This window comes from Gopherus evgoodei, chromosome 16 (assembly GCF_007399415.2).
Source record: "Gopherus evgoodei ecotype Sinaloan lineage chromosome 16, rGopEvg1_v1.p, whole genome shotgun sequence".
In the NCBI taxonomy this organism is placed as follows: domain Eukaryota; kingdom Metazoa; phylum Chordata; order Testudines; family Testudinidae; genus Gopherus; species Gopherus evgoodei.
In genome coordinates, this window is record NC_044337.1 from 4,861,586 (window position 1) to 4,889,191 (window position 27,606).

Here is a 27,606-nt window from a genome sequence, read left to right on the forward strand (position 1 = left end):
GCTGGGGGTGCTCCTGGCCCCAGGGCTGAGGGGAGCTAGCTGGGAGAGGCGCTGCCCCCACCTCCAGAGAACAGCAGGAGAAATTCACACCCTCTCTTTCTCAATGGGCTGCGTGCTCCAGGGCACGTCCACTAATCCCAGCCGAACACAGAGCCTGCGGCGCAGCACCTTCGAGGCCACTGTTCAGAGCCCTGAAGACAGAGATGGCTCCTGAGCTATGGGCGGGAGCCCTCTGAAGTGGGGCAGGGGTTCCAAGCGAGGGTGCCTCATCCAGCCAGGACCCCTCCTGCTTAGCCATATAGGAAGGACAAGGTGGCAGCCCCCCTAGCGGCCTGGCCTTGCTTCCAGCAGGAACATTCAGGGCTCTGGCCGAGTTAGCCACTGCAGATATGGACAGGAACCTCCCATCCCCAAGAGTGCAGAGGGAAGGAGCGAGGGCTGAGGGGCATTTAGGGAGGGAAACCAGACGAAGCACGCGCGAAGGACATCTTCACGATCACCTTCATCTAGTGCAAAGCGTAGGGCATGGGAGGAGCACTTCTGCAGGAAAAGCCCTGGGCTCCTGGGTTTCTGAAAGACGCAGAAGCCGGAGTGCAGATTCTGGAGGCGCTGGTCCGGCAGCAGGCGGAAGGAACTCCTCCCATCAGAGGAGCAGTCTGAGTTGCACCCAAGCGAGACTCCATCCAGCCCCACCTGCGAGGAAGACATGGGATGAGCAGCCACGAGACCAGGAAAGGAGCTCTCATCAGGGAAGGAAATTCGGTGCAAAGCACAATTCCAGAGCCTCACCCTCCCCAGGCTGTACGCCCTAGATCCCAGAGTGCCCCTAAGCAGCAAGATTTGCCAACTGCCCCAGAGGGGGAGAGTGGCCTATCGCACCCCTGCCAGGGATTCTCCTGGCCACCTCACAAGGGTGGGGTCTACACATAACAGGGCTGAAGTGCAGCATCCCCTGGCAATGGGACATGTCTAATGCCGATAGGGACTCGTGTAACCGACAGGAGGCGCCATCACTCTGGAGCGGAGACACTACAGGAGAGGGGAGAGAACCACAGTTTCCAACTTTCACACAGTAAATAAGCCCCCCGATTTTCACAATAAGCCAAAAATCAAGCTAATCCCATTTCAAAACAAGGCCAAAACAAGCCAATCCCTAAGAACCCCAACATTCTATGTGGCTAGATCCCCCGGCATGCAGTCTGGGACTGTGGTGGGCCCCTTGTGCATCCCTGACTCTCCCACCCCCACCCCCACCCCCGTTTGCCCCTGCTTGCCAGGAGCCAATCAAAAAAAAGAAGCAACAAGCAACTCACAAGCCAATTTCTTCATCAGTTTGGCAAGCCTGGAGATGATCTGGCTCTAATGTGAAGTTGGATCAACAGGAGCAGCATGTAAACAGCCACCATATGACACCCTCCACCCCAATGGGAAGGCAGCCCTGCCACAGCTGAGCAGGCAACACCATCTCCCTGGCCCAGGGAAATCCAGGTCTTTTCCCTGAGATTGCATAAAGGGGCTCAGTTACCTTAACCAGGACCAGAATCGAGATCAGCCCTATTCACAGCCTGATGCTCCACAGAGCCAGCCAGATGACCAGCCTGGACTGGAGCTGGGGACCTGGACATGAAAGACTCCATGCAGTGCTGCGGGATGTCAGCTCCATTTACCAGCAGACACGAGGAAGATGCAAGGCTGCAGAGTCGGCCATCCAGCTGCAGTTCCCAGAGGGAGTTCTTGGGGCAGCGCTCTGCAGAAGGCTCCACGTAGACCAGAGCACGCTCTGGATCCGAGCACAGGACTGAGGGGCGTCCCACAAGCCAGAGCAACCCAAGCCACACGAAGCCAGCAGCTGGGGAAGCAGGGTAGACTGGGGTGAGGCCCTTGTGTGGCGGCAGGAGCAACGTACACTCAATCCAGGATGGAGGTTGGGGACACATGCATTTGGCACTGAGGTTTAGCCAGACCACACTGCAGAGGAGAGACCCCAAGGGCAATCTAGCCAAAGCAGTGACCTCACTCTGGGGCCATCCCTGGAACGTGTCACTGGGGAGTGGGTGACCTAAGTGGCCTTTTGACTCCCAGTGAGGAAGCAGGTTACTCTGGGGAGACCTGGGTGGTGCTTGGCACTCTCTGGGTCTGTCTGCATGGCAGTGTTAGCCTAGGCTCCAACCTTCCCCTGTCCACACACACAAAACCTCTCACCTGAATGTGGTGGTGCCTTCGATCAAAACAAGCTGGCCCAGGCGGGGGCATGGGCTAAAACCAGGATACCACTTGCATGCAGGTTGGAGCCCACCCACTTTGCAGTGAGCACACTGGCTAAATCACTCGAATGCTGATAGGCCTCTAATGCCTTCCCACAATTCCCCTGTGTGCCCTGAAGAACAGACAAGTTTTCCCACAACTCACTGGGAAAGATCACAGAGGCGCTCAGCACACTGATGCACCCAGCACCATGGGATATGTCTCCAGACATCCCTGCAACCCATCCGGAGGGTGGGGGGGGGGGCACCAGGGAGGATACACTGACTTGGGTGAGGCTGCCCCATCTGGGCTAAGCTAATGCAGGTGCCCAGGCCTGGTAGCCAATCACTTGGGCTAACTCTGCAGTGAAGACATCTGTGTTCCAGCATCCCCGTGCACTTACAGCAAGTTAGCCCCATGCTGTGATAAGATTATACCCTGGCATGGCCCCTCCCTGCCACAGGGATGTGCTGGCTCTCCAGGCAGGGCACTGTGGCTCACTGGGCTGGCCTTTCAGCTGGGAGGGCATGATGGGTTCTCATGGAAGATCAGCACAGAACAGGAACTCAGGAGATGTGGACATGACTCCTGGTTCCAACCAGGCCCCTGGAATGTCCTGGGCAAGTCGCTGCATCTCTCTGTGACTCAGTGCCCCTCTGTAACACAGTCACTTTTCCTTTCTCCTGGCCTGTCTGTTACATCGGGGCAGGCTCTCTCCCCACAGTCTGGGCAGCCCCTGGCACAGTGGGGCCTTGCTCTAAGTTGGAGCCTTTTGGTGTTAGCATCGTACAAGTAATAACAATTCCCGTGGGGTAACTTGATGTTCCTGGAACCCAGCGCTGGGCAAGCACCCACAGTCGCAAACCCAGGGACCATCTCTGCTAACAACTCCTAGCAATGCACTGACCCCACCAATCTCCTGGGACTGAGTGAGCGGGGACAGCCCCCCTGGATCGCCCCAGAATTGCAGTGCCACCCCCAGGGTCCCAAACAGCACTTTCACAGCTAAGCAGGAGACAGAGGCACAGTGCCCCTGGGACCATGCTGCCAGACAGCACAGCCAGAATAACCAGGGGTCATCCCAGCACCTGCCATGCAGCCCGGTGTCACAGGGACAGGGCCACGTACACCTTCTGCCAAGGGCAGTCTGCTTCCCACCTCTGGGCTACAACTGGAAGAATCTGGAGGCAGATAAGGGAAGGCTGCGCTTTGCCCTGAGACATTCGCCCTGCCCCTCCTTACCTGCACTGTGGCTCACTGCGGTGATCTCCACGGCTCCAGACCTTGCATCAGCCAACTGGCTCCAGTTCACCACGTTCCCAGGAAACTTCCATTTGTCCCTGGAGGCTGCCAGCTGCTTCACAGAGAGCCTGGGGAGGGCTCTGTCCCACAGGTTCACCTCACTCAGCTCCCCCACATATGGGCTGCCCAGAGCAAGGCCCCCTGCAATGCCAAACCCACAGAACAAGCTCAGGCACACAAACGCACAGCTGGGCTGGCTTGGGAAGGGGAGAGGGCTCATTGACACCTCAATACACCCATGGGACAGCAGGCACCTGGGCAGCTCTGATGCACTGTGCCCAGCTCCTGGGAAGTGGGTGCTGACTGATTCTTGGAGCGACACCAATGAGCCCACAACAGACACATCGGCCTCCCCCAGGCTAGAGGGCAGGTCACACACACCATGCTGAGGGCAGAGGAAGTAAAGAGGAGAATAGAGGGTCCCAAGCACTGCTCCCAGACTGAGCTTTGCAACTCCCACACTCAGGCTGTGCCTACACAAGGCTGCTTTTGGGACATTTCCCACCATCCCTACCACCAGTACAGCCGGTGGAGCCCCTCAGGAGTGTGGGGGGCCCTAGCATAGACTGGCCACCGGGGGAGCTCCACCCAGGGACTGTAGTATGAACCGGTTGCAACTGTTTTATCTTCCATGTTTTCTATCCCTCCTGAGGGCAAGTTTAGACAACATGCAGACTAAATGGCTGGTGGCATCCCTGCCTCCTCTAGTGTCAGCCTGAGTGCAGCTGGTTCGGGATTAGACACAAAGCCTGATGGTGCAGACAGGGCCTGCGAGAGGGGGTGAAAGGAATTAACAAGAACGGTGTCTGTCATAGAGACAGGGGCTATATCCCTCCCACACACACACACCACCACGGCACACACAGGGGTTATATCCCCATACACATACTGACCCTGCAACACAATCACACCATCACATACATGCAGGCTGTGTTGCCCCCTAGCCCTCCCACACCCCTATCATATGCAAACCAGCAGTCTCATATGTGCACACACCAGGAGGGCCGCCCAGAGTGGGGGGCAAAAGGGGCAATTTGCCCCAGGCCCTGCAGGGTCCCCCACGAGAGCTTTTTGGGGCCCCTGGAGCTTCTTCTGCTCTGGGCCGTCTTCAGCAATTTGGCGGCGGGGAATTCTTCCGCTCCGGGGCGGAAGGACCTCTTGCTGCCGAATTACCGCTGAAGACCCGGCACTTCAGCGGCGGATCCCACTTTGGCGGTAATTCGGCGGCGGGGGGTCCTCGCCGCAGGTCTTTGGGGTACTTCAGCGGCGGGTCCCGGAGCGGAAGGACCCCCCGCCGCCAAATTACTGACGAAGCAGGGGCCCCCCACCACTGAAGACCCCAGACCCCCTGAATCCTCTGGGAAGCACTGCACATCAGCACAAAACTCAACACGCAGCATACACCAACACACCTAACTACACATACACAGGCTTTATCACACACGTCCTGTCACAAAGAGAAGCTGTATCAGATACACAAAACGCACAACACACTTACACCGCAGCACATCACACACAAAACCACCAACAGAGGCTCTGTTACATGCACAATCACAAAGAACACACCCACAAACATGCACACCCCACCATATTATAGAGCCACACGCACACACTTGCACTTACAGAGCCACGTTTTCAAAAGCATCCATTAAATCAGTGCTGGTAAATTTGCACACAGCCCTCTTGTGGGCAGGTGGCCTGGTGTACTTGTGCCAGCTGATGCCAGAGCTCCACGTGCTCATGTGTGCAGGCACCATGCAAGTGCTCACCTCAGGTTGGCAGATCAAAGGCAAACAACTCCCTGCCCCAAAACTGTATGTTCAAAACCGCAGGTGCAAATTGAGAAGCTGGGCTGCAAATCAGGCTCCAAGCTCCACTGCCGCTAGTAACTCCAATAGCCGCTCAGGGGACCCTGAGCCACGGTCACGTCACAGTCCCTGTGTTACCAGCAGTGACTGTTTCCAAAAGGCCGATACAGAATCTAACACGCTCCTGTTCTCTCTTAGCACTCGGCTGATTTTGTGCAGGCAGAGAGGAGGTGTTGCTGTGGCTGAGGTGGTCTCAGTCGCACACAACTCAGTGCAAGGGGTTGTGTGTGCCAGTCACTCCCCAGGCATGGTAGCCTGAGTGCTGCTCTCTGCTGCTGTAGGGCCCCTGGATGGAGGCTTCCACCCAGTCTCCAATTTCCTTTCAGGACACAAGAGATACTTGGCAGAATCCAGGCCAAGGCCAACGAGCTCACCTTTATCCACGATCTCTGGCTGTCCAACGTTCCACACCCCTCCCACTGCCAGTCCCTTCCACAGAAACCAAGCACTGTCTGCAAAGTCAGGCTCCCAGGGCTCTCCATCAATGAAGACCATGTAGGGGCTGGCGGACAGGTCACTGGAAATAGAAATGGCAAGATGGTGCCAGGACCCATCCAGGAGAAGGCCAGCGGTGCCCCTGAGCATCACAGTCCTGCAAGGGAGGGCAATGGGGTAATGAAGGCTGAGCAGACTCCCAAATGAGGCATTGTGATGGAGTAGGGACTGTCTGTGTGGGGAGTGGGAGAGCAGGGGAGGACTTTAGGGGATGGACGATGCCAGAGCCTGTAACCTGAGCTAGGTAAGGGAGGGGAAAGGTCACCACCTTTGCCCGGGAAGGGGACAAAGGAAGGGGGTGGCAGGAGGGAAGCAGTTTGAGTTTGGGCTTGGGGCTGTGTGGGCAGAATTCAGGGGATCCTAGCTAGGATCCAAGCACCCTGAAAGCCCAGAAGGACTCGGTGGAGGGGTCCTGACTGTGCCTGCAAGCTCTGCTGTAACCTGTGTTCCTGTTGTCCAATAAACCTTCTGTTTTACTGGCTGGCTGAGAGTCACTGTGGGTCCCAGGAAGAGGGGTGCAGGGCCGGACTCCCCCACACTCCGTGACAACTGGTGGCAGCGGTGGGACGTACTGCACCCCGTGCACGGCGCTTCCTGCAGTAAGTGACTGGAGAGCAGTAAAACGAAGGGGTGATTAACCCCTGGGAGTGTGTGCCCAGTGAGAAGGACTTTGCAGTAACAGGGTCCCCCGGGGGATTGCAGCAAGCGGTCCAAGGGTGGAGGAGTCTGCAGCTCGACCCTGGCAGAGAGGTGGTGACCTCACGAAGGGCTGGTGCACTAGGGGTCCCCCTGGAAACCGTGGGGAGCGGCGAGCACCCCGGCCTGTGAGTGGCCAGCAGGAAGATGTATGCCAAGCGGCGCAAGTGTGACCTGGTGGAGCTGTGCAAGCAGAGGGGGTTGCACCCGGGGAGGCTCAGCAAGGACCAGCTGATTGCCCAGCTGGAGCAGGGAGACCGCATGAATGAACGGAGCCCTGTCTCTGAGGGAAGCAGCCGAGCAGATGCAGCTCAGGCACCAGTGTCTGTCCCCGCTGGGAGCGGTCAGCTGGCGGACGAGGGCTTCCCGAGACCCCCCCTTCCTAGGCGTAGGGGAAGGGCGGGGAGGAGCCCAGTGTATACCGAGGGCACCGTGATACCCCCGGCCAGCAGAGGATCCGCCCGGCGAAGCTCACCCCCCAGCAGGGGATCCTCCCGGCAACGCTCGGCATCCGTGGAGTGGAGGCGGCTGGAATATGAAAGGGAGCTGAGACGGGAGGAGCTCGAGTTAAAGAGGAAAGAGCTGGAGGAGAAGGCGAAACAGCGTGAACATGAGGAGAACCAGCGTAAACATGAGGAGAACCAGCGTAAACATGAGCGGGAGGAGAAGGAGAAACAGCGTAAACATGAGCTGGACCTGGCCCGGCTGAGGAGCAGTGAGGCCCCGGCTGCGGTGAGTGAGGGGGGGCCCAAGCCTACAAAGAGCTTTGATAAGCACTTGCTGCCCCGGCGTAAGGAGGGGGAGGACATAGATACCTTCCTGACGGCCTTTGAGAATGCCTGCGAGCTGCACAGGGTTGACCCTGCAGACAGGATCGCAGTTCTCACCCCCTTACTGGACCCCACAGCCGTGGAAGTGTACAGCCGACTGAAAGGGGCGGAGGCAGGGGACTACGAACTGTTCAAACAGGCCCTGCTACGCGAGTTTGGGCTGACTCCTGAGATGTATCGGAAAAAGTTCCGGAGCCAGCGTAAAACCCGTGAGGTCACATACCTACAACTGGTCAACCGGGCGCAGGGGTATGCCCGCAAGTGGACAGCTGGGGCCCAAACTAAAGAGGACCTGCTTGACCTATTCATACTGGAGCACCTGTACGAGCAGTGCCCGTCCGACCTGAGGCTGTGGTTGATGGACCAGAAGCCGGAGAACCCACAGCACGCAGGCCAGCTGGCTGACCAATTTGTGGACAGTCGGGCAGGGGATGGCAGGGAGGAGTCTCGAAGGAGCAGGCCTGCCTCAACGCAGAGAGAGAGTCATCCTGGGACCTCCCAAAGGGGGCCTATGGAGAACCCCCCCAAAAGGGGAACATCCAGCGGCAGGTCCCTCCGACCCACTCAAGGGGACCCACGAGATATGGGCTGCTATCGCTGTGGCCAACGAGGTCACATACGGGCCCAGTGCCCCAAGCTCAGGGACAGACCAAGCAGACCCAACCCACAGAGGGTGGACTGGGTAAAAACCCAATTGGAGGAGGGGCTACATTCCCAGGAAAGGGGGGTTGGCAACATACCACCTGTGGATGCTCCAGGCTCCGGGTTTTTGGTTTACCGGGTGGGCGCAGGGCTGCCCCTCCGGAAAGAGTGCATTGTTTCCCTGGAAGTGGATGGGAGGAAGGTCACTGGGTACTGGGACACAGGCGCAGAGGTGACGCTGGCCCGGCCCGAGGTGGTGGCCTCAGATCGGATGGTGCCCGACACCTACCTGACCCTGATGGGCGTGGGCGGGACCCCATTCAAGGTACCCGTGGCAAGGGTACACCTGAAATGGGGGGCCAAGGAGGGCCCCAAGGATGTGGGGGTACACCAATATTTGCCCACTGACGTGTTAATGGGAGGGGACCTTGAGGACTGGCCTAGTAACACCCAGAGTGCCCTGGTCGTGACTCGTAGTCAGAGTCGGCAAATGGCACTGCTCCCCGACAACGGGGAAGGTACTCGACCTGAGGTGCAGGACCCTAACTCAGGGAACGGGGAACGCCCAGGGGCACGGTGCAGAGAGGCTGCGGCCTCAGACCCAGCCAGCAAGAGAGAGCCAGTCCCCATTCCTGTCCCAGCTGCTGAGTTCCAGGCCGAGTTACAGAAAGATCCCTCCTTGCGGAAGCACCGGGACCGGGCTGACCTTAGTGCGGTACAGACCATGAGGAGAGGTTGCAAGGAGAGGTTCCTGTGGGAGAAGGGGTTCCTGTACCGAGAATGGGCTCCCCCAGGGGAAGTAGAGTCATGGGGGATCAGGAGGCAGCTGGTGGTTCCCCAGAAGTTTCGTCACAAGCTGTTGTACCTGGCTCATGACATCCCTCTCGCAGGGCACCAGGGAATCCGGCGCACCAGGCAGAGGCTGCTACAGAACTTTTACTGGCCTGGGGTCTTTACCCATGTCCGACAGTACTGCCAATCCTGTGACCCGTGCCAGAGGGTGGGGAAGGCCCGGGACAAGGGGAAAGCGGCATTGAGGCCTTTACCCATCATAGAAGAACCTTTCCAGAAGGTGGCCATGGACATAGTGGGACCCCTCAGCAAGACGACCCGGTCAGGGAAGAAATACATCCTGGTGGTGGTGGATTTTGCCACTCGCTACCCCGAGGCGGTGGCCTTGTCCTCTATCGAAGCAGACACAGTGGCAGATGCGCTGCTGACAATTTTCAGCCGGGTGGGGTTCCCCAAGGAGGTCTTAACGGACCAGGGGTCCAACTTCATGTCGGCCCTGCTCCAGTCCTTATGGCAGAAATGTGGGGTCCAGCACAACTGGGCCTCAGCGTATCACCCTCAGTCCAACGGGCTGGTAGAAAGGTTCAACGGGACGCTGAAGAGGATGCTAAAAACATTTATGAACCAGCATCCGCAAGATTGGGACAAGTACTTACCTCACCTGCTGTTTGCGTACAGGGAGGTGCCCCAGGAATCTACCGGGTTTTCACCTTTCGAACTGTTGTATGGAAGGCAGGTGAGGGGGCCCCTAGACCTGATGAGGGACGAATGGGAGGGGAAGGCCGCTCCCGAGGGAGAGTCAGTGGTGGAGTATGTCCTGACCTTCAGGGAAAGACTGGCCGAGCTCATGGGCCTGGCCAGGGAGAATCTGGCCCGAGCCCAGAGGAGGCAGAAGGTCTGGTATGACCGCACAGCACGAGCCCGTGCCTTCGCCACCGGGGATCAGGTGATGGTTCTTATCCCCGTGAGGAGAAACAAACTCCAGGCTGCCTGGGAAGGGCCCTTCAAGGTTATCAAGCAACTGAATGAGGTAAACTATGTGGTGGAGCTGTCAAACCGGGCACATCACCGTCGGGTGTACCATGTGAACATGATGAAACCATACTATGACAGGGGGAATGTGGTGTTGGCCGTGTGTGGACATTGGGAGGGGCAGGGAGATGACCCCTTAGTAGATCTATTCCCTGGGACAAAGGCTGGTTCCCCCCTGGAGGCAATTCCCCTCTCTGATCAACTGACCCCGGGCCAGCACGCTGAGATCAGGGGGGTGCTGCATCTGTACCGACAGCTGTTTTCCAACCAGCCTGGACGCACTAATTTGACTGTCCACCGGGTGGAGACCGGGTCACATCTCCCTATAAAATGCTCCCCTTTTCGGGTCACTGGGAAAACTGCCCAGGATCTTGAAAGAGAGGTCAGGGACATGCTGGCTTTGGGGGTGATCCAGCCGTCTTCCAGCCCTTGGGCCTCGCCAGTGGTGCTAGTCCCCAAAAAGGACGGGTCAATCCGGTTCTGTGTGGACTATCGAAAGCTCAATGCCATCACCGTATCTGATGCCTACCCTATGCCCAGGCCTGACAAGCTCCTAGACAAGCTGGGAGGTGCTCGGTACCTCACCACTATGGATCTTACCAAAGGCTACTGGCAAGTGCCGCTGGACGCAGATGCCAGGCTGAAATCGGCCTTTATCACCCCTCTGGGGCTCTATGAGTTTCTGACCCTGCCCTTCGGCCTCAAGGGAGCGCCGGCCACCTTCCAGCGCCTGGTGGATCAGCTACTGAGGGGGATGGAGAGTTTTGCCGTGGCGTATATTGACGACATCTGCGTCTTCAGCCAGACCTGGGAGGACCACATATCCCAGGTTAAACAAGTCCTAGACCGACTCCGAAAGGCTGGGTTAACAGTAAAGGCGGAGAAGTGCAAGGTGGGGATGGCTGAAGTATCTTACCTGGGCCATCGGGTGGGGAGCGGCTGCCTGAAGCCGGAACCAGCCAAGGTGGAGGTGATCAGAGACTGGCCTGCTCCCCAAACCAAAAAGCAGGTCCAGGCCTTTATTGGGATGGCGGGGTACTATCGAAGGTTTGTGCCCCACTTTAGTGCCATAGCCGGCCCCATCACTGAACTGTGCAAAAAGGGGAAGTCAGACAAGGTGATTTGGACTGAGCAGTGCCAGGAGGCTTTCCGGGCGCTGAAGGAGGCTCTGGTTAGTGGCCCAGTTCTGGCAAACCCAGATTTTGACAAACCCTTTATGGTGTTCACTGATGCCTCAGACACGGGACTGGGGGCAGTGTTAATGCAGGAGGATGAAAAGGGGGAGAGACACCCCATCGTGTACCTGAGTAAGAAGCTGCTACCCCGGGAACAAAGCTACGCGGCCATCGAGAAGGAATGCCTGGCCATGGTGTGGGCCCTTAAGAAGCTAGAGCCATATCTCTTTGGGCGACACTTCACCGTGTACACCGACCACTCTCCCCTGACCTGGCTGCACCAGATGAAAGGAGCCAACGCCAAGCTCCTGAGGTGGAGCCTGCTCCTGCAGGACTATGACATGGACGTGGTCCATGTGAAGGGAAGTGCCAACCTGACAGCGGATGCGTTGTCCCGGAGAGGGGACCCTGAACTTCCCCAGGTCACTGGGCAGAGTGACCCCGCTCAGTTCAGTCTCGAAGGGGGGAGAGATGTGATGGAGTAGGGACTGTCTGTGTGGGGAGTGGGAGAGCAGGGGAGGACTTTAGGGGATGGACGATGCCAGAGCCTGTAACCTGAGCTAGGTAAGGGAGGGGAAAGGTCACCACCTTTGCCCGGGAAGGGGACAAAGGAAGGGAGTGGCAGGAGGGAAGCAGTTTGAGTTTGGGCTTGGGGCTGTGTGGGCAGAATTCAGGGGATCCTAGCTAGGATCCAAGCACCCTGAAAGCCCAGAAGGACTCGGTGGAGGGGTCCTGACTGTGCCTGCAAGCTCTGCTGTAACCTGTGTTCCTGTTGTCCAATAAACCTTCTGTTTTACTGGCTGGCTGAGAGTCACTGTGGGTCCCAGGAAGAGGGGTGCAGGGCCGGACTCCCCCACACTCCGTGACAGGCATGTCCCTGACCCACAGCCCAGTCGGTCAGCTTCCCCTGTCCTCTTCCATGCTGCCCTGCATGCTTGGTTCCCACGCATGGCAGCATCTATTAACTCTTTCACTGCTGGGCCATGGCCACACTTGCAGAAGGAAGAAATGTACGTGGAAAGTTCAGCAGTGAATCTATGGCCAACACTGTCAAGGACAAGGAGAAAGAGTTTTTAAATCTATCAGGAGCACCAGGGAACCTACCAATGGCATTGGTCTGTTATGACATGCTTCTGGCAACATTGTCAATAGTGATGCAGAAAGGCAAAAGCGTTCAATCAGTATTTCTCTGGATGATGTATTGATACCATATAATGATGGTGAAATAGTTTCTTTTCCAAAGGCAGTTAAGGATGACATTAAGCAGTTTCAATTAAAACCTTTAAAATCAGCAAGCTCAGGTAATTTGTACCCAAGAGTTTCAAAAGAGTTGGCTTAGGAGCTCTCTGGGGCTTTGATGTTAATGTTTAACGAGTCTTGGAAAAACACGGAGCTTCCAGAAGATGAAGAGAGCTAGTGTTGTGCCTGTATTTTACAAGGGTAAACAGGCTGAGCTGGGTAGTTACAGGCCACTCAGCCTGACACTAATCCCACACAGGGTCATGGAATGGCTGAGAGAGGGGAGAGGCCGTCACCCTGGCAAACTCTGAGCAGCCCTGCACATCCCATCATGCAGAGGGCAGCAGGCACGCACACACTCTTCCTAGCCCCGGCCAAGCAGTGCCGAGGGACCTCACTCACCCTTTGAGCCAAAACTCCAGGCCTGCTGGAGCCAAGAGGAAGAGTGCGAGCTCGGCCGGCCTCGATCTCACCAAGTAGCTGAGGAGGCCCATCTTGCTGGAGGAGGCAAAGGTGCTTCGGATCCACAGGCCCAGGGTGAAGCTGCTCAGGTAGCGAGTGACTGCGTCCTCTAGCCGCATGGCGCTCCTCAGAGCAGGCTCGCTGCTGGGGAGACGCATGGCAGATGAAGCCCGATACTCTAGTGAGGATGCAAAGAGAGCAGCCATTAAACCAGTGCTGACCCATCACCCAGCACAAGGCCAATGGTGCCCCCAGGGAGCCCAGCGCCAGGTGCAGCCTGCGGCCCTGCTGCCTGGACTTGCACAGACCGAAATGCTTTGCTGCTCTAAGGATTCTCTCCTCTCCCCCGGGAATAGTCAGAGATGGGCCTGAGCCCCAAACCTGCCCTGTGCCTGGGGGATGAGGATCTGAGGTTTGAATCTGGATGAATCAGGGCCCTGCTCCCTCTTTGGGACCACCCTGCTCCTTCCCAGAAGGCTGCGATGTGCCACTCCACGTGGCCAGGGCTGGATTAGCAGCCCACTCCAACACCAGTGGGCAGTGGATGTCCTGCAGCCACCGGTTTTCACTCTCCAAGCACACCACGTCCAAGGCCTGTGCGTCACCCTGCTGCCACCCCTACCACCCACACTGCACCACTGCTGGGCACAGGCGAGAGGCCCATTTTGCTCGGTGTGCTCTACTCATCAGTGGTACCCTCAAGAGGACACTGGCTAGGGCAGATGGCAGAGGCTTCCCTTGTTTATTGTCGCTGGCTCCAGATCACATGGGCTCCACCTACGTACAGCCAGAGTTACAGGCTTTAAGGTCATAAGGGATCACTAGATCACCTGTATATGACAGGTCACCAACACCACCCAGCACCTACACACTGCACCCACAACCGAACTGAGACCAAAGGATTACAGCCCCGAGGAGACTACACAGGCAGAGAACAGGAGGAACTGAGGCACACGAGGTCCCTGCAATGGCAGGGAAATAGTTCACCTTTCACTAGCAGTAAGAAAGCAGCAGGCCAAACGGGTGTCATCAGTTATCATGGCACAAGCCCACTGAGGCTGCATGGCTCCAGTGGAGGGCAGGACCTGGCTCCTCAGCTCGGACTCAGACTCGCTTCACCATTCCATGCGTGCCAGGAGCCAGGACAAAATCTAAAACCGCCTCCCCCTCTCTAGTGAGCAGCTCATGCGTGCAGGGTGATGCCCAGGTGTGTGCTCAGAGAGCGACGGCCAGCAGCCGCAGAACAGCTATTGCCCGCTGCCATGAGAGTGAGCTGCTAGCCCACCCTCACCAGGCTGAGTGCCTGCTCACCCAGCTGCCCCTGGGGTGGGGGAGTTCAGACCCAGAGACACCTGGGCTGTGGAAACTGGGGCCCTGAGACCTGCAAGTGGGGACAGTTCTGCCCCTTGACGTTCCTGGGGATCTGCTGACTCAGAAGGGTCTGTTTCTGCCACCCCTGTTCCAAGGAGACGTGCCGCAGAAGCCAGCCTCCCACACCTCAGGCAGAATGAATGCAGCTCCACTGCCCTAGGATATCAGCTGGCTCCTCAGCATCGAAACTTTGCTGACTGCAGTGTAAAACCACACCAGGCAGGGGCCTTGGAACTATCCTTGGGGCAGTGGGCAGGCCTGGCAGCCGACCGCCAGAGGGTCAATAGGACTCTCCCAGGCCGGTGTCCCCGGCACGCTGCACACATATGCATCTTGGTGCTAACGAAAACATCAGATTGAAAGCCCTGAGGACGAACCACCTTCAGGGGAAACAAGCACAGCATAGGCAATGGCAGACAAAACTTCCCCTCACTAACACCTCCCCTGCAATGAGCCTCCAACCTGCTCTGGAGGGGAGAGAGGGGCAGTTCGTCTCTGTGGCCCTGCCTGCTCTCTGGACTACCCAACAGACAAGAATTGCATTACACCACTGACCTGGCCAGGCTGGCACTCATGGCCCGGAGGTGAAGGTCTCTGTACCCCAACCAGTGCCATGGGCCAGCGAGTTCCCCACCAAACAAATCAGTGGCCACGAGGAAATGGACTGAGACCACCAATTCACTTCACACAGCTCCCACGATCACTGCTGGCCTGGGTCGGATTGGAACCAATGAGCTCGGCTTTCTCTTTCTAACGCAGCTCCCAGCATGTGTTTACCTAGAGATGCATTAGCCACGGTCACTCCAGAGATCAGCAAGGAGCCAAGGTTGGCAAAGGAGATGGCCCGGTCACTGAACACTCGGAAATGCTCCTGGTGGTTGAAGAAGCCAATCATGCCAGCCGGGAAAGTGATGAAGCCCCATGTATTGAGCCCAATGGCAAAGGGCACTGGAACTAACTCCTTCTGCACCGAAGCCCCGGTGAATTCAGCAGCCATGCTGCCATACACATGCGTGGCATTGGACTCTAGGTGCAGCTGGAAGAGCGCTGCCCTGGTGTAGGCCTTGGTCAGCATCACAGTGCACACAGAATAGCGGGGCAAGGAGAAAACGACATCAGCCGTGGCGTACGGGCCCATCCCACCAGGGAGGGGGAACTCCACGGGAGCAGGGAGCCCGCAGGAACCTGGCAATGAAGCACACACTGGGTTAGCTGCAGGCTGCATTCTGAAGCTCTCACCCCATGCAGCCTCCTTTCCAGAGAGCTGAGCGGAGCTTGGGCTCTGAGTGGGGCTAACAGCAATGTTCCCATCAGCAGCCAGTGCCAGGGTGGGAACAGCACAGGGTCTGGACCATGAGTCTTTCTGCATCTTGTCCAGGTGCTGCCAGCCTGGAGATTGAGACCAAAGCACAGCAAGCTTTCCACTGCCCATGGGCCTCACCGGAGCCCCCTTGCATGGGTGAAAAAGGAGCTCAGGGACTGGCCTGTCTGCAAAGGCTGCTAACAAGGGGGCTGAATGGTGCTTCTGACTGGGGGCAGGGGACCTCTGCCCTTGGCCTCGGACTGGCACCAGCATCTTATTGTACCAAGTCCCCCTCCCACCCAGCAGACGAAAACTGCACACCCCTGCACCGCTGACCTGGCCAGGCTGGCCCATGGCCTGGAGGTGAAAGTCTCTGTACCCCACTGTCAGGGCCATGGGCCAGCCAGTCCTCACCAAACAAACCCAACAATATTCATGTTCTCATAGGGCAAACATTCCCATCCCCTCCCATTTTGCCAGGAGGCTGGGGAAACATGATAGGGTTGCCTATGACTGCAGTGACTGGACCCGATGATCCAGGCAGGAGGTCCCGTCCAGTCCTACGTTCCTATGAATTTCCCAATAAAAAGACCATGCTCAGTGGCAAACAGCATGATAAGTATCCTATTCCAGCTGTGCCCTGAACCTGCCGGCCCCCTGGCACATGAACATGCTGCATGCAGCGCTCCAGTTCTCAGCACCACAGAGTTCCTAAATCCTCGCATCAGCCCCAGCTTTCACTGGTGTAGGGAAAAAAATCCATCCTCTTTGGACAGGAATTCCTGTTTTCTCTGCACAGCCCAGACATGTTGCCCCAATCTGACTAGCGCTTACTGGAAACCTGACCACAGGTCCAAGTGTGTCATGGGGTACAAGAGGCATAGCTGGGGGGCTCTAGGCAACCCTGACCCTAGGATAAGAGCCACATTCCACAAGACAGCCCCTTTGTGTGCTCAGGTCACCTGGCTGTGCGAGCCTGCATCCCACTCACCATGGCTGTATTTGCAGAAGAAGCCAGTGGCTCTGGTAGGGGGCTCGGTGTCGCACCCTCTGGTCTCCCATGTTCCGTGTCGAGAAAGGTCAGATGGGCGGAGAGCCATTACTGCACACTGGCCAGACAGATTAGCCACGGCTGCTTCAAGAGAAGAGAGGAAACTATATTTGCTATGGACTGTGGGATTCTCTTCTAATGCCTGGCAACCTCAGTCAAGACTCCAGGGCACCTAAGCAATAGCAGGAGCTGTGGGATGGGGGGCACTAGAGGGTGAGCTCACACAGCTCCTGTCTCTGGGCAAGGCCGGCTCTAGCCATTTTGCTGCCCCAAGCACAGCGGCACGCCGCGGGGGGGTGCTCTGCTGCTTGCCGGTCCCGCGGCTCCGGTGGACCTCCCGCAGGCGTGCCTGCGGATGCTCCACCGGAGCCGTGAGACCAGCGGACCCTCTGCAGGGACGCCTGCGGGAGGTCCACCGGAGCCGCCTGCCGCCCTCCCGGCAACCGGCAGAGCGCCCCCCGCAGCATGCTGCCCCAAGCACGCCCCTGGCATGCTGGGGCCTGGAGCCGGCCCTGTCTCTGGGCCCTGGTGAAGGAGAGTTTGGGGAGCCTGTCGTAGCTTCTCATGGAGGGGTGTTCATATCATAGACATGTCACTGAGCTCGGGGGGAGGGGGGTGTCCTGACTTGGAGCAGCAAGGGGGGTGCAGGTCCTGGCTGAGGGGCATCTCCGGAGCTTTGGGAGCAGGGCAGGAGTGGAAGAGCATCTCAGCACTGGGCTCCATTGGCAGAGGAGGGCCAGCATGGCTGACAGACATTGTCTGCTTTGCTAAGAGGAGAGCCCCGGGAGAGCCAGTGGGGTAACACCTACGATGATGCCACTTGTAGTAGACAGGGACAGTGGTGTCGCTCCATCGCCACGCCGTGCTGAACTGCAGTCCAATCCACATATGCCAGCCATCTGCAGGAAAGGCATCTACAATACACATGCATTGCACACAGCCATCACTGAATGCCAGGACAGAGCCTGTTCCCAACCACTTCAGCTGAACACCGTGCTTCAGCAAAGGGGCCTTTTCTCACTGATCCCCTTAAAAACTTCAGAGAAAAGCAAAAGCAAATCAGGCTGGAAAATGCAGTTGTACTAAAATAACCCTCTCTCTCCCTAGGGTGCTACATGGCCCCCATCCCAGCAGTGTCTGAGGCCCTCTTCACACCCCTGGAGCAGTGCTGCTATCCCCGTGAGATAGATGGGGAATGGAGGTCCAGATTTCCCAAGGTATTTAGGCACCTAAAGATGCAGCTAGGATGGGAGTTAGGCTCCGCTCTGCACCTTTAGGTGCCTGAATACCTTTGTCAATCTGGCTCTGTAGCTATTCTGGCTCGAGCTGGGGCTGAGGTTCTAGGACTCTGTGAGGTGGAGGGGTCATAGAGCTCAGACTGCAGCCTCAGCTGGAACATCCATGCTGCAATTAAACAGCCCCGCAGCCTAAGTCAGCTGACATGGGCCAGCCACTGGTGTCTAACAGTAGTGTAGACAGACCCTAACAGGCCTTGGCTGAAATGCCTCTCCTGCTCTCTGCAGACCTGGCAATCTGTTGGCTCAGCTGCTGTCTCCCAGTCTCCCCAGGTTCTAAGGTCTGGGGCTAGATGGGGAGCTGGGGACCCTGTATTCTCAAGGCCTGTAACCTGAAGGTGCCCATGAATGTGCAAAAGGTGAATAGAGTAGAGCCCAGCAGAGTGAGGCTGGTAGCATAAGTCAGAGGTCAGAAAGACGGGTCAGAGCACTGTGGGTCTGGGGGCAAGGAGGGCAATAGATGAGACTCTAAGATAGAGGGAAGGGAAGGGAAAGAAAGGGAAGGAAAGGAGAAGGAATCCTAAATGACTCTGAGACTTTTCAAAGAATCACTCAAACTGTTCAGGTGTTTGAGCGTCCAGGTGTTTGAGGGTTTGCCCATCACATGATGGTTGCTTGGCCTCCCTGCCTCAGGACAGCAGTGCAGCAATTAGGGAGAGTCAGGGCAAGGAGCAGAGAGTCAGTCAGCAGAATTGTCTCTGCAGTGACTTGAGTTAGAATGAAATGGCAAAAGCTCCTGACCCTCATGGTACAGGGAGAAACTGAGAAATCCCAGCCCAGCCCCACAGTCTGCTCTCATGGAGGACTGTTTTGCTTTTAAGCATCAGGAATCAGCCCCTGCTGGAGTCATGGTACTGTCCTGTCCCAGCCATTGGTTCTTCCAATCTGAATATCCCCTTCTATGTTATTTCTCTGTCCAGTGCCTCTCTGCTTCCCTGGCAGTATCTGCATGTGCCAGCCAGGAAACAGCCTGGAAAAGCTATTGTGCAATAGCCCCCAGGTGGGCAGTCTTATTCTGCAGGAAGGATACGTCTACATCGCAGCTGGAGGGGTGATGGATACCCCAGCTAGTAAAAGCAGCAAAGAATCCTGTGGCACCTTGTAGACTAACAGATGTTTTGGAGCATGAGCTTTCGTGGGTGAATACCCACTTTGTCAGATGCATGTAGTGGAAATTTCCAGTGGCAGGTATATATATGCAGGCAAGCTAGAGATAATGAGGTTAGTTCAATCAGGGAGGATGAGGCCCTGTTCTAGCAGTTGAGGTGTGAAAACCAAGGGAGGAGAAACTGGTTTTGTAGTTGGCAAGCCATTCACAGTCTTTGTTTAATCCTGAGCTGATGGTGTCAAATTTGCAGATGAACTGAAGCTCAGCAGTTTCTCTTTGAAGATAAACTGCACGTCCACCAATGTAATATATGCCATCATATGCCAGCAATGCCCCTCTGCTATGTACATCGGCCAAACTAGACAGTTGCTACGGAAAAGGATAAAAGAACACAAATCAGATATTAGGAATGGCAATATACAAAAACCTGTAGGAGAACACTTCAACCTCCCTGGCCACACTATAGCAGACCCTAAGGTGGCCATCCTGCAGCAAAAAAACTTCAGGACCAGACTTCAAAGAGAAACTGCTGAGCTTCAGTTCATCTGCAAATTTGACACCATCAGCTCAGGATTAAACAAAGACTGTGAATGGCTTGCCAACTACAAAACCAGTTTCTCCTCCCTTGGTTTTCACACCTCAACTGCTAGAACAGGGCTTCATCCTCCCTGATTGAACTAACTTCATTATCTCTAGCTTGCCTGCATATATATACCAGCCCCTGGAAATTTCCACTACATGCATCTGACAAAGTGGGTATTCACCCACGAAAGCTCATGCTCCAAAACGTCTGTTAGTCTATAAGGTGCCACAGGATTCTTTGCTGCTTTTACAGATCCAGACTAACACGGCTACCCCTCTGATACTTGACCCCAGCTAGTGTTACTCTAACTAGTGCTGCTAAACATAGAGCCACAGTGGCACAGGCTGGTCAAGCCTGCCTGGAACCCTGGGCCTGTATTTGTATTGCTAGCCCAGTTGGGGTCTCTGCCACACCATAATCATTGCTATTTTTAACTATGCTAGCCTTGGTCTGCCTACTTGAGCTGCAATCACACCCCTGACTGCAGTGCAGATGTGCCCTACGGGTGCAGTTTAGCTTAAGTCCCTTTGGAAGCGTATCCACCTGGGGAGCTAGCATGGACTAGCTGCTGTGCTTTACATTGAACACCCAACTGATTTTACAATAGCGTTGCCATCCAGACAAACCCTGAGACTTCAGGGCTTCCTCCTCCCTCTGCTTATTGTCCACTGGATACCTTCATTCACTTTGTTCTCAGTGAAATGGGGTCCCCTGCACAGGCTCCCTACCAGACAGGAAGACGTTTTCATCTTCACTTTGGACACTTGCTAGGCTCCCCCCAGACTGCTTGCAAAAAGCCAAAGCTTGCGGCCAAGTCCTCATTTCCCAGAGCGCAGGGAAGTGGAATGTGTAGCAGTGGGAGCGGAAATGCACAGCCCTCACGGAGCTGGGGAAGGCATCTAGGAGAGAAAGAGATCAGACACTAATCAGGGACAGCAGGAGATCCTGTCCCACCGGGCCAGACAGTGCCTTCCCCAGCCCAGCCTGGCCCTGCTCCCCCTGCAGCTCCATGGGCGGCACTTGAACGCCCGACCTGGGAAGGCTAGTCCCCACCCCTTCCACCTGAGGCCCTACCCCACCCCATCCCATCCCATCCCATCCCATCCCATCCACCCTCCTCCCTGGCTGAAGCCCTGAGCCCCCCACTATGGCCAGAGGAGCCCCACCCCAGATGCCCTGAGACCTGGTCCACCGGCCAGCCCGAATCCTGCCTAACTGGCCAGCCCAAGCCAGCCAGCCTCAGGCCTGGAGAGCCGGTGGCAGGGACGGCTTTAAGCCGATTCATCCGATTCCCCGGAATTGGGCCCTGTGCCTAAGAATGCCCTGTGCCTAAGAGGGCCCCACTCCGGCGGTCTTAGGCGGCATTTCGGTAGCAGGAGTTTTGCTCTGGAGGTCTTCGGTGGCACTTTAGTGGCAGGAGTTTTGCTCCAGGGGTCTTTGGCAGCATTTCGGGGGAGGGGGTCCTTCGGTGCCATGGAAGACTTGGAGCGGGCCCCCCGCCGTGAAGTGCCGCTGAAGCCCCAGACTGCCACCCGATATTGGAATCGGGCCCCATAGGTCATAAAGCCGGCCTTGCCGGGTGGCCCCAGTGCCAGCTGGCCAGCCCGAGCACTGGCCCCACCTGCCCCAAGTCCCAGGCCGCTGGCCAGCCCGCCCTAGCCCCCTCCCCCTTTGGGGGAGAGGCTGAGCAAGGGCAGAAAGAGGAGCAGCCTCAGCTGGGGCCGCAGGCGAAGAGCAGGATGAAGGAGGGGACTTTGAGGCAGATCATAGGCCTGGCCACACCTGGCAGTTTGGGGAGGCTTAGCCTCCCCTGGCATATGATACCCACCGCCCATGAGCTCCAGGGAAAGGTCGCCAAAGTTTTTTGTCCATCTGTCTGTATCTCTGGCAGGGACCCCAGGGGGAGGGATAGCTCAGTGGTTTGAAAATTGGCCTCCTAAACCCAGGGTTGTCAGTTCAATCCTTGAGGGGGCCACTTAGGGAACTGGGGTAAAAATCTGTCTGGGGACTGGTCCTGCTTTGAGCAGGGGGTTGGACTAGGTGACCTCCTGAGGTCCCTTCCAACCCTGAGATTCTATGATCTGTCCATCCGTCTGTGCTGAAAAGATTTCCCTGAAGTTGCCTGTTTGTCCATCCAGCCATTCCTCAGCTGTTCCCCCTACCCATAGCTGGCATCTCACAGATGAAGGAGCTGGTGCTGTTGCAGTCCCAGTCTCTCCACTGGTTGAGGTAGAAGCCCACAAGCTGCACACAGTGTTTGTCCTTGGGGTGGCTCCACAACCAATTCCTGAGAGATAAAAGGCACAGAAGCCCCAGGAGGATGGGGGGATTAGTCAGAACTAGAGGCTGGGACTTCTCACCCAGAACAGCCACAAGAGAAAACAGAACAGATAGCCATGTATTCCCTGCCAGGCAGAGAACATGCACAAATCAGAATCAAATATGCTTCCCCCAAGCCCCCATGTTTTCAATAACCCTGTGAAAGCTAGGGGCACCTGGAGCTGCTCACAGAGAGCAAAGCCGAGTGACTGCCCCAAACAGAGACACAGGGCCAAAGCTCCCAACTCCATCCCACTCATGCAACTGTTGGACCTTCCCTCTGAACATTACCCACAGGTCCCTGCTGCTAAGAACTGTAGGCCTGGTGCTTCAGGAGTCTCACAATCCATAGAGACAAAGTGGGCTCTGGCTGAACTAATGGGGATGTGACAAACCAGCCAGCCAGCCCCATCAGTCACATCATGTCCCTCTCAGGGATACCATTGTTGGTGTCACTCTGGCATAACCCTAGGTAACTCGGGGGGATGGTAGACCACAAGTGTCAATGAAGCCCTCCTGTTGTAGGCCTCAATGAACCAATGTTCCTCCATGTTAAACACTTTGTGTAACCTAGTGTAACCTAATATGTTAAGAGCTGTAAAATGTAATGTCAGCAGTTAGTTTTCTGATTGTAACAGCCAGTTCCCTGCTGTAACACACTGGAGCTAAATTGAAGCAAGTTTCAAGGCTGCTTTTAGATACAGCATACATGTCTCTGTAGCAGAAAGGGGGAGAGGGAGGGGGAAAACAAAGGAGTGTGTGAGAAGAGAATGCTGCAGCTGGACAGAAGAGGGAGGGGAAATGGGGAATTGTTAGTCAGCAAGAAAAGTTCTCATGGGATATAAAGGAACAGACTGCTTGTTTTAATCGTGCTTGATTTGAGGCGTCAGCCTCCCTGCACCGCTTTGAGATCTCAAATAAACTTGGTTTGCTTCTCCACCCTGGTGTGTTTATTGGCGCGGCACACCAGGCGACGGACCCCCCCCCCCCCCCACTGTTGCTTGGCCTCAGGCAGTTATCTGCCGGCAACACCATGATTCACTCCATCTGCTACACAAGGAAAGGAGCTGCAGGAGCCCCCAGGAACAGGGCTCTGCAAGGCTCCAATCCCAGGCCTGATCAGTGGGTTAAGAGTGCTCTGGAATCCCAAGTGTGGCTTCTTCTCCTACCTGTACCAGCTCTTTGAAATTGGGGTGCCATCAACCCAGGTGAGCTCAGCCTCTCCTGCGAGCCGGGCCAGCCCCATCCAGTACTGAGATCCAGGCCCTCCTCCATGGTCCGTGAGCTCCATCAGGAAAATCTGCACCAACAGAGGCAAAGGGAAACAAAGCCACAGTCAGGGGATGCAGAAAGGTGCTGCGTATCAGCCTCACGCACCAGTGTGTTGAGTGGGGAAGGGTAGGAAATAGGGAGGGCAGGAGAAGGGGTGGCACAGCAATGCAGGCCCTGGTATTTGGGCTGGGCAGTGTGGGTCGCTATGCGGCTGCCTCATGGCTAATATAGGCCCTGTCCCCAACATGAACAATGAATCTGAGCCCTGAGTCAAACCCTGCTGTGGCTCTGAGGGGGGATCTCGGAGATTGTTACGTGGCTGTAACATCTGTGCCTCTATGAACTGAGCCTGACTGCCATGCGCATTAACCCAGCCCCACACTAACATGAACTATCCCTGCAAGTGACCCGCAGATTAACCCATCCCTCCTCTGTATTGGACTGCGCTCTGGAATGTGCCAGGGCGTAAGCTGCCCATTCTCCCGTCCCCGGTGCAGGGAGCAGCTCGACTCGAGTGCAGCTCTCTGTATTTCCCTCCTGCTCAGCCAAGCCTCCCTCCCTGCACACGCCCGGGGCTCGGCCCTTACCTGCTTCTTGTAATCCCTGATGACAATTAATTCTGCCTTTCTCTCCTGGCAGAAGGCTCTGGCCTGGCTCCAGGAAAGGGCGGGCCCCTTGGCCGAGACAAAGAGGCAAAGCGTGTTCCTGTATGGCAGCCAGCTGGCCGGGCACAGCCCCCACACTGCTGGACAGCAAGCGAAAAAGGAGAGCTTGCACCTCAACATGGAGTCTCTGCCTCACAGGCCCCGTCACCCTCGCCTTGGCCCCCCGTGCACAAACTTGGCAAGGTCCCTGCGGTACGGCTAGCACAGGCCAGCTCGGACAAGGCAGGGACTCCAAGCGGAGACGAGACGAAGGGGTTTGGCAGCTGAGCCAACGCTACAGGCTACTGTTTGTTATGGGCTCAGGGCTGCTGTGAGTGGGGCAGAGAAAATCCTGTACAGGCCAGAGCAGAGGCTGCCTGTTTGCTCTGGAGGCAGCGTCCTGCTGGCTTCCCTGGCGGCTCTGCTGTTGCACGGTGCAGAGCACGCAGGTGCCTTCTGCCTGACACATGCCTGAACAGAAGCCTGTCAGGTGCTCGTGGATCCTGTGAGGTGACGCACTAGGGGACGGGAAGGGTCTTATCAGTTAAACCAGAGCTGTTCTGGGGCGGGCTGGCTCCTTGGGGCCGAGTAGGAGGCACAGGCCACCACGCACAAGGAACTGGCAGAAATCAACCAGGCAGGCTGTTTCCTCAGCCCCACACCTCCTTCTGCCCCCCCATTTCCTCACCACAGCTGGCCAGGGTCAGCTCCAGGGCCACTCGGACGGCCATGTGCCAGCAACAGCCAGCCCTCCCCATGGCAGAGGCTATGTCCAGCTGAAATCAAAGCACAGCCACAGTCACCCTCTGCGCTCTCTTTCGGGGTCTCTGAAGTTGCTGGGTGGGAGCAAAGTCCCCCCAACTCTACCCTGCAGTCCAGGCCCTGCAAGGCAGCATCCCCACAGCTCGCAGGCATAGCCCTGCCAGACCTCCAGCTCCACTGCGGAGGCAGCAAACTCAATCCCATTCCCAGTTCAGTACTTCCTACTGGGGCTGGGCAGAAATTCATAAAAACAAACCCTCAGGCCCAAATGCCAACCTCGGTGGCCATCGGCGCATCACTGCACCGAGAGCCGTAGCCCGTGGGCGCTGAACGCCTGGGTGCCTCGAGCTGAACTCCCACAGACGGGGGCATCCAGCATCAGAAGCAAAACTGGAAAATGCCGGCCCCGTCTCGCTAGGCCTCAGCTCATCAAGCCCCCTGCTGAAAGCCACTTCCGTCCTCAGGCGCGCTGCTGTTCTGTGTGTATGAAGAGCCACGGGCAGAGTGCCCGAGGGCTTCTGGCACAGCCCTTGGCACTGCAGTGGGGCTAGGAGAGGCAAGCTGCCCCTTTTGGCTCCCTTCAGGGGGCCAGGCCTGAGAGCCTATGGCCTGGCTCTTCTCCACAGCACTCAGACACCCGTCTCACCCAGAACAGCGACGGTCCCACAGACACAGCCACCCTCTGCAGCTCCCCAAACCCTCTCCCACTCCAGGAACATGCACTCCATCACCCCACTCCCCAAGACACACCCCTCATCCGCCCAACCCCTCCCCACCCGAACATGGCCCTCACCCACCCAAGCCCTCACCCACCGCCCCGGAGACACCCCTCATCGCCCAAACCCTGCCCCCCCGGAACATGGCCCTCACCCACCCAAACACTCCCCCGCCACCCTGGACATGCCCCTCACCCACCCAAACCCTCCCCCACTCCAGGAACATGCACTCCATCACCCCACTCCCCCACTGCCTAAGACACACCCCTCATCCGCCACCTCCCCCGGAACATGGCCCTCACCCACCCCCTGGAGACGCCCCTCATCCGCCCAACGCCCCCCCGGAACATGGCTCTCATCAACCCAAACCCTCACCCACCCCCCCGGAGACGCCCCTCATCTGCCCAAACTCTGCCCCTCGGGAACATGGCCCTCACCCACCCAAACACTCCCCCACCCCCCTGGACATGCTCCTCATCTGCCCAAACCCTCCCCCACTCCCCTGGAACATGGCCCTCACCCACCCAAACACTCCCCCACCCCCAGGGACACAACCCGCATCTACCCAAATGGCTGAGTTGAAGCACACACACATAAGCACTCACGTACATGCATGCACACTGACTCACACATGCCCATGCAAACACACATATCATACACGCAGCGCTCACCTGCTTTCCAGTCCTTTCCAGGCTCTTCCTTGGTTCTCCTTTGCTCCTTTCCCAGAGCATTGTGGGGCCCCCGCAGGCCGCCCCCAGCACTGTCATCTCCCGAACGCACAGGAGCAGTTAGCCCACTGGCACGGCCACTTTGTACCCTGAGCGCCCCGATGTGATGGGCCAGAGGGGGGTGTTGCAATCACATTAGTCCAGCTGAGTTGGCTTAACTCCCTGACAAGTTCTGTCCAGACACAGGCTGACAGAGTGGAAGCCATGCTTTAGCCTAGTCCCCCTGGCCTTCCCCCGAAGCTGAAATACAGCTTCAAACACGCCTGCCTGGATGTTGATGGGCAATTTCATGCTGAACTAACTTGACAATTAAAACATCCCTTTTGCCTGCCCAGGTAGTTAAGAATACGAAGGTGTAGTTGCTGCCTCTGGGTATTAGAAGAAACGTTTCTTCTTCGGGATGTCTAACCGCACAGAAATCGTGAAGGAAGGAGGGGTGGGAAACCACATAGAGGGGTGTGTCCACCACCCAACAAACACCCATGTGCCAGGCTGATTAAAAGAACGTGGCCTGAAGCCAGACTGGGGCCAAGAATACACTCAGAGCACTTGCCAGGCCAGTTCTAGCAGTAGAGCACTCTGTTGTGCACGCAGCTTATACCAGCAAAACTGCATTGTTACTGGCATGGCTTGTTCCAGCTCCTCCACAGGGGCTCTATAAAACAGCAAGGAGTCCTGTAGCACCTTATAGACTTAACAGACGTATTGGAGCATGAGCTTTCGTGGGTGAATACCCACTTCATTGGAAGCATGTAGTGGAAATTTCCTGGGGCAGGTATACATATGCAAGCAAGAAGCAGGCTAGAGATAATGAAGTTAGTTCAATCAGGGAGGATGAGGCCCTCTTCTAGCAGTTGAGGTGTTAACACCAAGGGAGGAGAAACTGCTTTTGTAGTTGGCTAGCCATTCACAGTCTTCGTTTAATCCTGAGCTGATGGTGTCAAATTTGCAGATGAACTGAAGCTCAGCAGTTTCTCTTTGAAGTCTGGTCCTGAAACTTTTTTGCTGCAGGATGGCTACCTTAAAATCTGCTATTGTGTGTCCAGGGAGATTGAAGTCTTCTCCTACGGGTTTTTGTATATTGCCATTCCTGATATCTGATTTGTGTCCATTTATCCGTTTATGTAGGGACTGTCTAGTTTGGCCAATGTACATAGCAGAGGGGCATTGCTGGCATATGATGGCGTATATTGCATTGGTGGACGTGCAGGTGAATGAACCGGTGATGGCGTGGCTGATCTGGTTAGGTCCTGTGATGGTGTCACTGGTGTAGATATGGGGGCAGAGTTGGCATCGAGGTTTGTTGCATGGATTGGTTCCTGAGTTAGAGTTACTATGGTGCGGGGTGCAGTTACTGGTGAGAATATGCCTCATCCTCCCTGATTGAACTAACCTTGTTATCTCTAGCCTGCTTCTTGCTTGCATATATATACCTGCCCCTGGAAATTTCCACTACATGCATGTCTGTTAGTCTATAAGATGCCACAGGACTCTGCTGCTTTTACAGATCCAGACTAACATGGCTACCCCTCTGATACTCATCAGGGGCTCTAGAAACCCCTTTGGTTCATAAGTCTCTTGGGGATCAGTAGGGGAACCCAGGCCCACCCACTGCACTGGGTTCCAGGCAGACAAAATCAAGCTTCAACAACTCCTTCTGCAGTGCCCGGAGCTCCT

General features: G+C 56.5%; 1 protein-coding gene across 1 annotated transcript in view; it reads right to left on the reverse strand.

Annotated features, from left to right (window-relative positions):
• LOC115636142 overlaps window positions 1-26,287 on the reverse strand; it is a 67,039-nt gene extending 40,752 nt beyond the window's left edge. Inside the window, exons 1-14 of the mRNA XM_030535893.1 lie at window positions 25,873-26,287; window positions 24,412-24,499; window positions 23,667-23,824; window positions 22,977-23,107; window positions 21,651-21,775; window positions 20,217-20,387; window positions 17,312-17,416; window positions 16,443-16,586; window positions 14,926-15,333; window positions 12,718-12,955; window positions 5,789-6,006; window positions 3,487-3,687; window positions 1,668-1,849; window positions 501-693 (exon numbers count right to left, since the gene is read on the reverse strand). Of these exons, the coding sequence (XP_030391753.1) occupies window positions 501-693; window positions 1,668-1,849; window positions 3,487-3,687; window positions 5,789-6,006; window positions 12,718-12,955; window positions 14,926-15,333; window positions 16,443-16,586; window positions 17,312-17,416; window positions 20,217-20,387; window positions 21,651-21,775; window positions 22,977-23,107; window positions 23,667-23,824; window positions 24,412-24,499; window positions 25,873-25,968 (2,458 nt within the window). The 5' untranslated portion in view covers window positions 25,969-26,287. The remainder of the gene's footprint in view (window positions 1-500; window positions 694-1,667; window positions 1,850-3,486; window positions 3,688-5,788; window positions 6,007-12,717; window positions 12,956-14,925; window positions 15,334-16,442; window positions 16,587-17,311; window positions 17,417-20,216; window positions 20,388-21,650; window positions 21,776-22,976; window positions 23,108-23,666; window positions 23,825-24,411; window positions 24,500-25,872) is intronic.
• Between the last annotated feature and the right edge of the window lie 1,319 nt (window positions 26,288-27,606).